General features: G+C 41.5%; 1 protein-coding gene across 8 annotated transcripts in view; it reads right to left on the reverse strand.

Moving 5' to 3' along the window:
- da (transcription factor daughterless) overlaps window positions 1-12,392 on the reverse strand; it is a 124,049-nt gene that overhangs the window by 13,662 nt on the left and 97,995 nt on the right. For 7 of the 8 annotated variants that reach the window (XM_069507954.1, XM_069507957.1, XM_069507956.1 and 4 more), the window contains 5 exons: window positions 7,811-7,982; window positions 5,822-5,964; window positions 5,130-5,303; window positions 4,184-4,303; window positions 2,186-2,254 (listed from right to left, as the gene is read on the reverse strand). In XM_069507954.1, coding sequence (XP_069364055.1) covers window positions 2,186-2,254; window positions 4,184-4,303; window positions 5,130-5,303; window positions 5,822-5,964; window positions 7,811-7,982 — 678 coding nt within the window. The remainder of the gene's footprint in view (window positions 1-2,185; window positions 2,255-4,183; window positions 4,304-5,129; window positions 5,304-5,821; window positions 5,965-7,810; window positions 7,983-12,392) is intronic. The other variant, XM_069507953.1, reaches the window with a different exon arrangement.

The raw sequence follows: 12,392 nt of genomic DNA on the forward strand, positions 1-12,392 counted from the left end.
ATTGTGTAAGGGACTGTTGTGTTAAATAAATAAAAAAGATAAAACATTTATTTATATATTTATTTATTTTATTTATTCAGAATAGGTAAAATTTTACGCTTCCTGATGGTCAAAATTTTTATTTGTAAGATGATATAGTGGTGATAATTAATACGTACTTAAAACTAAAGCTACGAGGGTTCCAAACGCGCCCAGGTCTGCGAAGAGCGCACAACAAACTCAGTCTGGTAGGTATTCTTTTTATTATCACCACTTTACAAGATCACTTAGAGATCACGTAAAGAAATTTTAATTAATGGAGGGTAGTTTCTATAGTATATTTTAACAGCTTTAAAATATTAAGACTAAGTGTTACAGTTTATAATTTTTAGCTACAGTAAATAGTTTTTGGCTACAATAAAATCGATTTTTCATTTATTTGAAAATACAAATTTTCTCAATAATATGTCACTATTTATCGCAAAATTAGCTTTACATTGTTATAAGGAAAGACTAACAATAATAAATTAATAAGCAAAAAAAGGGGGGAAAGCTTATGCATGCCTCACACTAGAACTCCTTACCATGCGCTGATAAAACTAACTGGACAGTACCTTCGAGGATGCACCGTCGAGCAGCACTGCATCAGGATATCAGCTGTCACCATGCATTTTTTTTTATTTTTTTTTATTCAGATACAAGTTAGCCCTTGACTGCAATCTCACCTGGTGGTAAGTGATGATGCAGTCTAAGATGATAGCGGGCTAACTTGGAAGGGGTATGGCAGTTTTTATTAAACCCATACCCCTTTGGTTTCTACACGGCATCGTACCGAAACGCTAAATCGCTTGGCGGCACGGCTTTGCCAGTAAGGTGGTAACTAGCCACGGCCGAAGCCTCCCACCAGACCAGACCAGAAATTTAGAAATTATAAAATTCCAAACCCCTGCCAGGAATCGAACCCGGGACCTCCCACTATTAAGACCACAGCGCTCACCACTGCGCCAGGGAGGTCGTCAAAGGGCACGATTAAAAGGGCACGGGAAAGCAACAAGTACAGTACGCGACAGGTCGGGCTATGAGGCGGAGAGACGGCACACCCGCACGTCACCCGCACTCGCCCGTACCGTGCTAGCGCGGGGTATGCGGGGCGTTTCTTCCCCGATCGCCATCTCGACCTGTCGCGGACTATATATTAGGGTGCCTGTCCACTGAAGCGGAGCGGAGCGGAGATGTTGAGCAGACCAATCAGTTTGTCGGTAAATAACGAGATTATTTTATTCCGTCATCTGACAAAACTCTGATTGGTCAATATACACATCTTCGCTCCGCTCCACTTCAGCGGACAGGGACCCTTATATAGGTGCGACTAATTCTTTTTTCTTCTTTCTTCCTGGGTTTCTTTTCCGCACTTAAACGTAGCCGTCCATTGTATGCGATTGCTTTTTACACAATCTCTAAACTAAATAAACAGGTCTTAATCTAGTGCTTTCTTTTTCTGCACGGAGCATTATGAAAGGGATAGCAATAAATTCAAACTTGTTACTTTAGTGACTGTGTACAGTAGCCGGCAAGAAATATTGTATATGGACATTTAGAAAGAGATTTCGGCTCCGTAGAGCGTTGTCTCTGTCACTCTTACCTATGTGACGTTTTGTCAGTGTCAATGACAGAGACAACGCTCTACGAAACCGTCATCTCTTTCTAAAGGTCAATGTACAAATATTTTCTGCCGGGTACTGTAGAGCATTATGGTCACATTGTAGTAGACGCATGAAAAACAACCCGTGATTTAGTTATAGTACTGTGTTTTTTTATGGAAAGCATATAATATGACTTTGACCGCAATTTTACCTGTTCTCTATTTCTCTGCGAGCTGTTGTGGTGACTTCATAAGATACAGCCGAAGTCTCCCACCATCATCTGTATCTGGAACTCCCCCTATGGTAAATAGTTTGACGAGTGAAAGACTTGACCTACTCACAACTTCTAGAGATGCCGCGAGCGTAGCAGGGAATTTGTGTGGGCGAATATGGAGTCGCCCACGGCCTGGAACGGCATCTAGTGGTACTTTTTATAGACCAGCGCTTGGCTCCAATCAGACTTACTGGCAAGTGATGATGCAGCCTAAGATAGAGCAAGCTTGCCTATTCACTTAGGCATGTCTGAAAGCCTCCACCTGTCAAATGGGACTCAAGACACTCACCCCGACGTCGGAATGCTCGCGAAGGAAGACCATGGCCTCGTCTAGTTGTCTCTGCTCGGCCGGCGCGCCCTGGGCATGGGTTACCGTTACCACGCAAGCTCCGGAGCTAGCTAGCCGACGATCATTGAACGGGGGAAAGGGGGTTTTCCACTTTTTTAGGGTTTCACAGTTAAAATAGGAACGTAGAAGTAGGCAATACTCGTTTTCCACTTGTTTTGGCATTGTTAAACTCAAATTTTCACTATTGTTTACATTGTTGAACTCAAATTTTCACTTTTCTTACATTGTTAAACTCACATTTTCAATATCTTTTGGATTCCCTCCAAAAGATATTATTATATTATAGGAGCAATTGATATTATAGGAGCAATGGTATTATTTCTGTACCAAAATGAGGTAACAAAATTTATATACTTAAAAAAAAAAAAAAGATGGTGGAGGAATTTATATTATCAAAAGCTAGGTAGGTATTAATGTAATTATTACCACAATAAAACACGTTAACATGGGAGGAAGAAATTTTATAATAAATAATTATCGCTTCAATCGGTCAAATATTATGCTTGATTTTTTTTTCTTAAATTTAGTAAAAAAACATCAAATAAAGAATAGCATGATTTTTCTAACTAATCTCTAACTACAAATTACAAAGATTATGGCAATCAGCTACTTTTTATTTACAAAAAAAATATACAATCAAACGGCTATTAGCTCCACGCTCGCTATTAAAAAACACAAAAAAAAACAACATAAACACAATAAAAAGAAAAATCGGTGTGACAGGGCAATTTTTTCCTCTACAAACTTTAAAAAAATCTCGTTTTATTTTACTAGACAAAAAAAATTGTCACACCATTTTTTCTTTTTTTAACCAAAATTATTTAAAACACAACATCAAAAAGAAAAAACTTATACTCAAGGCTTTATATGCCAGCATCAATTTTACAAAAATAAACCAAAACAGTCAATTTAATGATTCAAATATTGAAACTACCCTCCGGTTGTGTAAGAAAAAACGTATTCATCGTTACGGTAATCGTCAAAAAATTCTGCCCTTTGATTGGTTGATTCGCTGTTTACATTTTTGCACAGCCAATCAAAGGGCAGAATTTGTTTACGATAACGATGAATACATTTTTCTTACACAATTGGGGGGTTGGTTTTCACAGTAAAGTTAGTTACATCCATGCGAGGGGGGACATGCCAAAAAGTCAAAATAATATGCGAAAATATTTTAAAATACGATTTAGTTATTTAATGAGATTTTAAACCTTTTGACAAGGGTTGGTTAAACCCAGTTGTTGTAAATGTACGAGTATAAATGTATAAATGTGAACGCACTCGCCATATTTGCTCTATGTGTCAACTGTCATGACAAAAGTACGGTTTACCCTTAAATAAATTAAATAGGACTATACACATAACGCGTAATATTTAACTCCTCACGCGCCATTTTAACTTTTTGTGTCAAACTTCATATAAAAAGTACGATTTTATTTCTTAAGTTAAAGGTGAACCGCACTTTTGACATGACGGTAACTGACCAATAGAGCTTTTGTGCATTCATCGGTGATTTGACGGATCCGTGAAAAAAATACGAATCGAATGTACGTATTTGTACGACGGCCAGTTCGAAGAATCACGGATACGAACCGAATACGGATGAGTGCACAAAGGCCCATAGAGTTAAAATGGCGCGCGAGGAGTCATTTTGTACGAACTATAGTAAGTACTTCTGGCTTGTCAATCCTAATCCATACTAATATTATAAATGCGAAAGTGTGTCTGTCTGCTAGCTTTGCACGGCTCAACCGTTCAACCGATTTTGACGAAATTTGGTACAGAGGTAGCTTGCAACCCGGGGAAGGAAGTTCCTATAGGATTTTTAAAAACCTAAATCCACGCGTACGAAGTCGGGGGCATCAGCTACTTGACACATAAAACAAAAATGGCGAGTGCGTTCTCAGAGTGGACGCGCTATATGTGGTGAATAGTTACCATGACAGGTGGGAACACGACGTGCTGGTGACCGTTGGGTATGACGGGGCCCGGGAGCGGCGCGTGGGGGGTCGCCGCTGAAGGGGGCGACGAAACGCCTGTTGACACCCAGTTCGCTTGCTGGAAATTATAGTTTTATATTTTTAAAAAAATTACCTTTATAGCTTCACACACACACACACACACACACAAGCATACACACACACTGTTGTAATTTGATTATTGTATATACCTACATTTATTCTAAATCTATTCTGTTAATTATATTAAGTTTTAATTATAATTTTTAGTAATCTCTTTTGGCCTTCTGTTATATCTAGATTTAAATTTAAATAATAATTATGTATTTACGCTGTTGATTACTTTCAAATAAACAAAATATAAAATAAAATAATATTACTAGCTGCCGGCGAGCTTCGTTCCGCCTAACAGTCGATTCAAATTTTTTAAATTTTTCTCTCCGTAAGAACCATCCTCGTACTTCAAGGAATATTATAAAAAAAGAATTAGCGAAATCGGTTCAGCTGTTCTCGAGATTTGCGATCAGCAACACATTTAGTGATAGATAAATAGATTTTTATATTATACTAGCTTATGCTCGCGACTTCGTCCGCGTGGACTACAAAATTTCAAAACCCTATTTCACCCCCTTAGGAGTTGAATTTTCAAAAATCCTTTCTTAGCGGATGCCTACGTCATAATAGCTATCTGCATGCCAAATTTCAGCCCGATCCGTCCAGTAGTTTGAGCTGTACGTTGATAGATCAGTCAGTCAGTCAGTCAGTCAGTCAGTCAGTCACCTTTTCCTTTTATATATATAGAAGATGCTAGTTTAAAATGTGATCTGAAACACGCCGCACCCGCCACGTGTTGGCATAAAACATCCCTAAAGATCAATTTCAAGAATTGACTGTACATAAAAAAGTGTTATGTTCAGCGCACCGACCTGTCCGTTGTGGTGCTGGTGGTGCGCGTGGTGCGGCGAGTGCTTGAGCGGGGGGTAGAGGCGCGCGTGCAGCGGCGGGGGGGAGTGCACCGGCGTGGAGGGGGACGAGCCGTACGAGGACAGGCTGCCCGCCTCGCCGCCCGCGCCCGGGGTGCTTGCCGCGCCCGCGTACATCTGCAACCATCGGGATAAACGATCTTACACAACGAGAAAGAAACAAAAACCGGCCAAGTGCGAGTCAGACTCATGCACCAAAGGTTCCGTACTCGGGTTTTTTTTCGACATTTAGCACGATAAATCAAAAACTATAATGTATAAAAATAAATACAAGTCTGCTTTAGAATGTACAGGTAAAGCCCTTTCATATGATACCCCACTTGGTCTAGTTATCTTACTTTGAAAATAATATTATTTTGTTCATAAACACATTTTAAATTTTTTTTTGTGATGTAACCACAAAACTCACGGTTTTCGGATTTGTTCCTTTACTTGTGCTATAAGACCTACATACCTACCAAATTTCATGATTCTAGGTCAACGGGATGTACCCTGTAGGTTTTCTTGACAGATAGACAACAAAGTGATCCTATAAGGGTTCCGTTTTTCCTTTTGAGGTACGGAACTCTAGAAAAGCAACGATACCATCTTGTGAGCAATTGAAAGTTCAGTAATACGGTAAAGCGTCAACTCACAGGCTGCATGGGGGGCTTGGCGACGATCATGGGGTCGCTGGGCGAGTGCACCGGCGCCGCCGCCCGGAACGAGGACATGGGCGGCAGGGGGAGCTCCGCCCCGCCCGCCGCGCCGCTGTCCGCTGCCGGCGCACCCGCTATACCTGGAAAATATCAGATAAACTGTTAGATACTATCCAAACACTCGGCATGTTCCTTTCAAGAACTATCAGCAGCGGGGTCTTCTCCGTTTGACCTAGGCCAAAACGGGGGTACGGGCCTCGAGGCATGGCCTCCTTGCCCGGGGTGTAGCAGCGGGGTCTTCTCTGTTTGACCTAGGCCAAAACGGGGGTACGGGCCTCGAGGCATGGCCTCCTTGCCCGGGGTGTAGCAGCGGGGTCTTCTCTGTTTGACCTAGGCCAAAACGGGGGTACGGGCCTCGAGGCATGGCCTCCTTGCCCGGGGTGTAGCAGCGGGGTCTTCTCTGTTTGACCTAGGCCAAAACGGGGGTACGGGCCTCGAGGCATGGCCTCCTTGCCCGGGGTGTAGCAGCGGGGTCTTCTCTGTTTGACCTAGGCCAAAACGGGGGTACGGGCCTCGAGGCATGGCCTCCTTGCCCGGGGTGTAGCAGCGGGGTCTTCTCTGTTTGACCTAGGCCAAAACGGGGGTACGGGCCTCGAGGCATGGCCTCCTTGCCCGGGTGTGGCGCGGGGAAGAACGCTTCCCCGGTAACGTCCTTTAAGCCGTTGTCGGCTAAGGCCTGCCTTCTTGGCTTAGGGCCTCGAGGTCTCGGTTTTGTGTTGGGTCCAGGGCGCCCGTACTGTAGGCTGTGGGCTCGTCGTTGTGCACAGGGGTATTATCAACGCCGGTAAAGCTCAAGAACTATCGATCTGTTTGAATCTTGTGGAGGTCGCCACAGTTGCAAGCAGTTCAAGCGTTTCAAGCAGTCGATCAAATAATCACGCAAGACAAAAGCCAAGAAGCAAGCAATTCACAAGTAATCTGCTAGATGGCACCATGGGTATGATGAACAATATGAAACTAGATGGCGCAATTCAATCGATAACGTTTCATGACGTAGTGTTGAACAAATGTACCGCCGACAGTACTCGCACTAACAGAGTTTTCTGCAATCTGCACTATGTATAGAAGTTTCAAGACACAACCGTCGGCCCAGCCTAAATCTACGTGAACGAAGTTGCGGGTAACATCGTTTGGTACAGACATAGCTTGCATCCTGGGGACGAATATAGGCTACTTTTTTTCCAGAAAATCGAAAGGAAAAGGGCAAGGAAGTTTGGTAAATGGTAATGGACGTCGCGGGTTAAATGAAGATGATACCATGGCAGCAGAGCAGTGGCGTGCATAGGGTTTAAAGCCAGGGTAAGCAGTAGTTAGGTAAGCCAGTCAAAGAATAATGAGCATTAAGCAATTTCAACCGAGTTAACTATTTCTTGGGTAAGCAGCGCTTTTATGCCTCTATGAGTTGCACGCCACTGCAGCAGAGGTGCTGAAGACATATCTGTAAATTTTTTTATTTCATTTTTTTAAAAGAATATTAGCCATGTTAAATGACTAATATTCCCCTTTCCTCTCCAACTAAGAGTCAGGCTTGTGCTAGGAGTAGGTACGACAATAGTGCAACGGGCGGGGTTTGAACCGTCGACCTTTCGAATTTCAGTCCACTCCTTTACCGGTTGAGCTATTGAAGCTTAAATTAGGGTAAAAGGGCTAAGAGGTAATAAAAATTTATACATTTTTTTTTAATTTTTTTTTTTTTGTAAAATAAGCAAATTTAAAATAATAATTAAATATTACGTAAAATAATTCTAACATAATATTGCATGCCTTAGTATATAAGGTATTTGGCTTTACTTACCACAATGTATGACTAAGAACCATTGTAAACCCAAATAAGCAATAAATAATTTGATTTGATTTGAGGATGACGTTTGACATCCGATATCTGAAATCTGTAAGTTCTATTGAAAAGTAAAGCTAATCGCTCACCTGGCGACGTGGCGTAAGGGTCGTGGTGGTAGGGCGGCGGCGGCGGCGGCTGGTAGTAGCCGGCCGCCCACTCGCCGCCGTAGTAGGGCTCCTGGTAGCCGGCGCTGTTGCCCGCGCCCTTGGGCGACGCGTACCGGCTCGGCGAGTCGTGCCCGAACTCATCGCTGCCATACTGAAATACAAACAATACAACATGTTAATATATAAAAGGAAACGGTGACTGACTGACTGATTGACTGACTGATCTATCAACGCATAGCTCAAACTACTGGACGGATTGGGCTGAAATTTGGCATGCAGATAGCTATTGTGACGTAGGCATCCGCTAAGGAAGGATTTTTGAAAATGCTACCCCTAAGGGGGTGAAATAGGGGCTTGAAATTTGTGTAGTCCACGCGGACGAAGTCGCGAGCATAAGCTAGTGTTAATATAAATAAATAAATAAAAATAAAAAAGCCTTTATTATTCCTTATCTTGAACTAAATTATTTACAATTTTTTTTTTAAAAACAGTATATATATATACTTTTTACATCTAACATTACCTACTTATTATTAGTAATTTGTTAGTATTTTTTAATTAGTATAGGTGAGTGTTTTAACTGTTTGTCTGTGTGTATGTGTGTGTTCATATCTGAGAGTGTGCTTGTGTGTATGTGTGTCTGTGTGCTAAGATTCATACTAAAATGTGTATGTATAAGTGCATACTAAAATCTCACAACTCAATATCACACTCACAAAAACATGTTAATATACTTATATATTACTTCGTATGGACAGGGTTATTGAACAAACAAAATGGCACCGACTCATTGGTGCTTATGCACCAATGCAACCTCAGTGATCGTCTGGATTTCGAACGGGTCGTTCATTAGTATCTGAGAGGTGGCACTGATTTATTTGGTTCCAAAATCGTGAAAAATTGTATCGATGTATAATAGTGTAAAAGATTCCATGTGGGAGACGAGGTCAGGACGGCCAATTGTAGCGTATAGACACTACGTATATTCGTAAAACACACGAGACGATAGTCGTGTCCCATACCAATGTCCCACGCAGTGGCAGCGAAGGTCTGAAGCCCGACCATCTAGAACTACAGCGTCCGACAAGTGTCTCCACATTCGGAAAGCGCTCGCTAAAGCACAGACAAGATTTTACGTCTCACCAAACGAAACCAAATTCGAGAGTCGAAATACTTCCGCGTTACAGTAAAATGGACCTAAACAGCCTTGAATTGAAGTCAAATATTCAAACCACTGATTTTAATTTCGCAATGTGTCCGCTTGGAGCGCTGGCTGTAGAAGTGTAGACAAACTTGAGCTTTAAAACAAGGCAATTTAACATCCAGTTTACTGTAACGCGGAAGTATTTCGACTCTCGAATTTGGTTTGGTTTGGTGAGACGTAAAATCTTGTACTACGGGTACTGTAGACCCCCGGCCCCGTGTCGTGTCGTGTCGTGTCGTGTCGTGTCGGACTCGAGTGACTCGACGAGTGCGTGAACCAACTGCAGGATTTGATTGGTGAAGCCTAGGACTGTCATTGACAACTGTTGGCTGTGGCTAGATCTAATACTAGGCTAATGTGCATTCGCAGTAATTTCGCGGAATGCGAATATGCAAAAATATGCGAATATCCGCGACTGCGAATGCGAATATTCGTTACATCACTAGTATTTAGTATTACTCATAGAAGGTAATCATCGTGATCAACCCATCGCCGGCTCACTACAGAGCACGGGTCTCCTCTCAGAGTCAGAAGGGTTTTGGCCATAGTCTACCACGCTGGCCATGTGCGGATTGGTAGACTTCACACACCCTTGAGAACATTATGGAGAACTCTCAGGCATGCAGGTTTCCTCACGATGTTTTCCTTCACCGTTAAAGCAAGTGATATTTAATTAATTAAAACGCACATAACTCCGAATAGTTAAGAGGTGCGTGCCCGGGATCGAATCCCCAACCTCCGATTAGAAGGCGGACGTCCTAACCACTAGGCTATCACAGCTTCATAGAAGGTAATAGCAACAGTTATCATAGACGATTTAATTTGCGCTTACGTCATAATCGGTGATCCTAATGAGCTTTTCGTTATCAGATAACGTTATCTCTTGCGCCCATGACGTGCCCATGACTTCCAACATATAAAGTGATCAAATACAGGGTGTCACCAGAACGCGAAACGAAGGCAGGTGATGGTCCTGATAATTACTGATATGATATAACAAAAAAAAACGCAAAAAAATATATTAAAAAACCCTATAATTTCGTAAAAGTTTACGATATATTGCAAACTAGATTATGTTAATCGCTCACCGAGCTAATACAGAAATTTCAACCCCCTATTTCACCCCCTTAAGGGTTGTAATCTTAAAAATCCTTTTTTAGCGAACGCCTACGTCATAATAGCTATCTGCATGCCAAATTTCAGCTCGATCCGTCCAGCAGTTTGAGCTGTGCGTTGAGAGATCAGTCAGTCAGCCAGTCAGTCACCTTCTCCTTTTATATATTTAGATAAAACATCTGAATGACGCTACAGGTCTACGAACGTTGCATAAATAGGCCACTCGGAATCAATGCTGCGTCGCAGGCGGGGTACTGACCCGAGTTTTTCACGCTATACATTGCGGGTTTGAAGATACTACATCACAAAAACTACAAAATGTGACAAATGGTTATTGGTATTGGATTGTGTTCAGGTAGTATAACAATAACGCTAAGTTTTCGCTAGCGTTCTGGTCACACCCTGTATAGTAAGTAATCAGCATTAAATCAAAGTCAAAAGTGATAAGATCCTATTGTGTCGCTAGAAATGCGTAATCACTACCCATATTCTAAAAATGAAAGCAGAGTGAACTAGAGTGAGAGAACCTTGTGGAGGGAACTCTCGGTTTAATCCTGAATCGACGATATGTCAAATATATTATTGGGTGACGTGAAATCAAAGAAAAATAGGTGATTCATATGCGTCAAATGTAGGAACTAGGAACATTTGACGCCTGCCAGTGAAGTCGAAGCCTCGGCCTTTTTTTACAAGTCCTCTAAGTATCCACGAGGACGAAGTCGCGGGCATCAGCTAGTAAGGCACATTGTTTCATGATTTTGTGTCAATGGGAAGTAAGTGTACCTTATAGGTAGGTACAGTACGCTGCAGAAAGTAATGTACATCGACCTTTAGAAGGAGATAGCAGGGTATGAGTGACAGAGACAACGCTCTACAAATCTGCTATCTCCTTCCAAAGGTCGATGTACATTACTTTCTGCCGCGTACTGTATGGATGGTTTTCCCCGAATTCTACACTCTACTTTTCACTTCGATTACGAGGAAATGAATCAGTGAAAAAAATCGATGTACCTACATACATTTTAAAAAAAACGGGCCGAATTGAGAACCACCTCCTTTTTGGAAGTCCGTTAAAAACAGATACCTCCTCCACCTCTTCTGGTCATTATGTATGCTCTAGCCATTAATCGCCTACTGCGCAGGTACAAGGTCAAAGGCGGCAGAAAGTAATGTACATTACTTTCTGCCGCGTACTGTACTGCCTTCAAGAACTAGTAAATATTATGATGATTTTGATTTATTTATTCATTTGCTTTCATGGTTACATGAAGCCCCGTTAGGGCATTGCAAAGTTAGGTACATTAACAATACATACATGCTAAATATATAATTATTATACAATTACATGCAAACTACGTGTTTCATTATTTTATAATAGATTTTATCACGTAATTATATAGGGCATTCATTTTGAATCGAAATTATTTTTATTTATTGATCGCACTAATTAATTAAGTTTGTTATAATGTCAATTAGTTTCTTCTTTGTTAATAATTTAGTAATATTAAGTAGGTACAAGTATGTTAATATAAAATAGTAATCGATTACAAGTTTGGAGTGGTTCTGTGAACAATAAGATATTGCCTTATCCATAGATGAGAAGTGGAAAGTGGAGCGAGCTATAGGCAGGGAGGTAGTAGCACGGTAATGTTATCATACAGTATTGTAACTCGGCCGTATCTTTGAAATAAATACCTACAGCAGCGCAACGTAAACATGCGATAGGGCTGCCCGCCTTTCCAGGTAATTTAAAAAAACTTATCTATATTGAAGAATTCATGCAACCAAAAACAGCACAATATTTCTTACTCGTCATCCTTACTAATATTATAAATGCGAAAGTGTGTCTGTCTGTCTGTCTGTCTGCTAGCTTTTCACGGCCCAACCGTTCAACCGATTTTGATGAAATTTGGTACAGAGTTAGCTTATATCACGGGGAAGGACATAGGCTACTTTTCATCCCGGAAAATTTATGAGTTCCCACGGGATTTTTAAAAACCTAAATCCACGCGTACGAAGTCGCGGGCATCAGCTAGTACTAAATATGTACTTACTTGAACTTATTTTAGTGAAAAAATCGCGCGGTTATTAAAAAACAAAACACCATCCGTTCGTCACTGCGGCACAGTCGCGACTGGCAGGGTCCCGAGCACATCCCGAGATCGAGGCGCATAGGTACTCGCGTTTCGTCCGTTTGTATGACGTTGGAATACTGTATGATAATATTACCGTGGTAGTAGG

Source organism: Maniola hyperantus, chromosome 27 (genome assembly GCF_902806685.2).
Source record: "Maniola hyperantus chromosome 27, iAphHyp1.2, whole genome shotgun sequence".
NCBI classification, from domain to species: domain Eukaryota; kingdom Metazoa; phylum Arthropoda; class Insecta; order Lepidoptera; family Nymphalidae; genus Maniola; species Maniola hyperantus.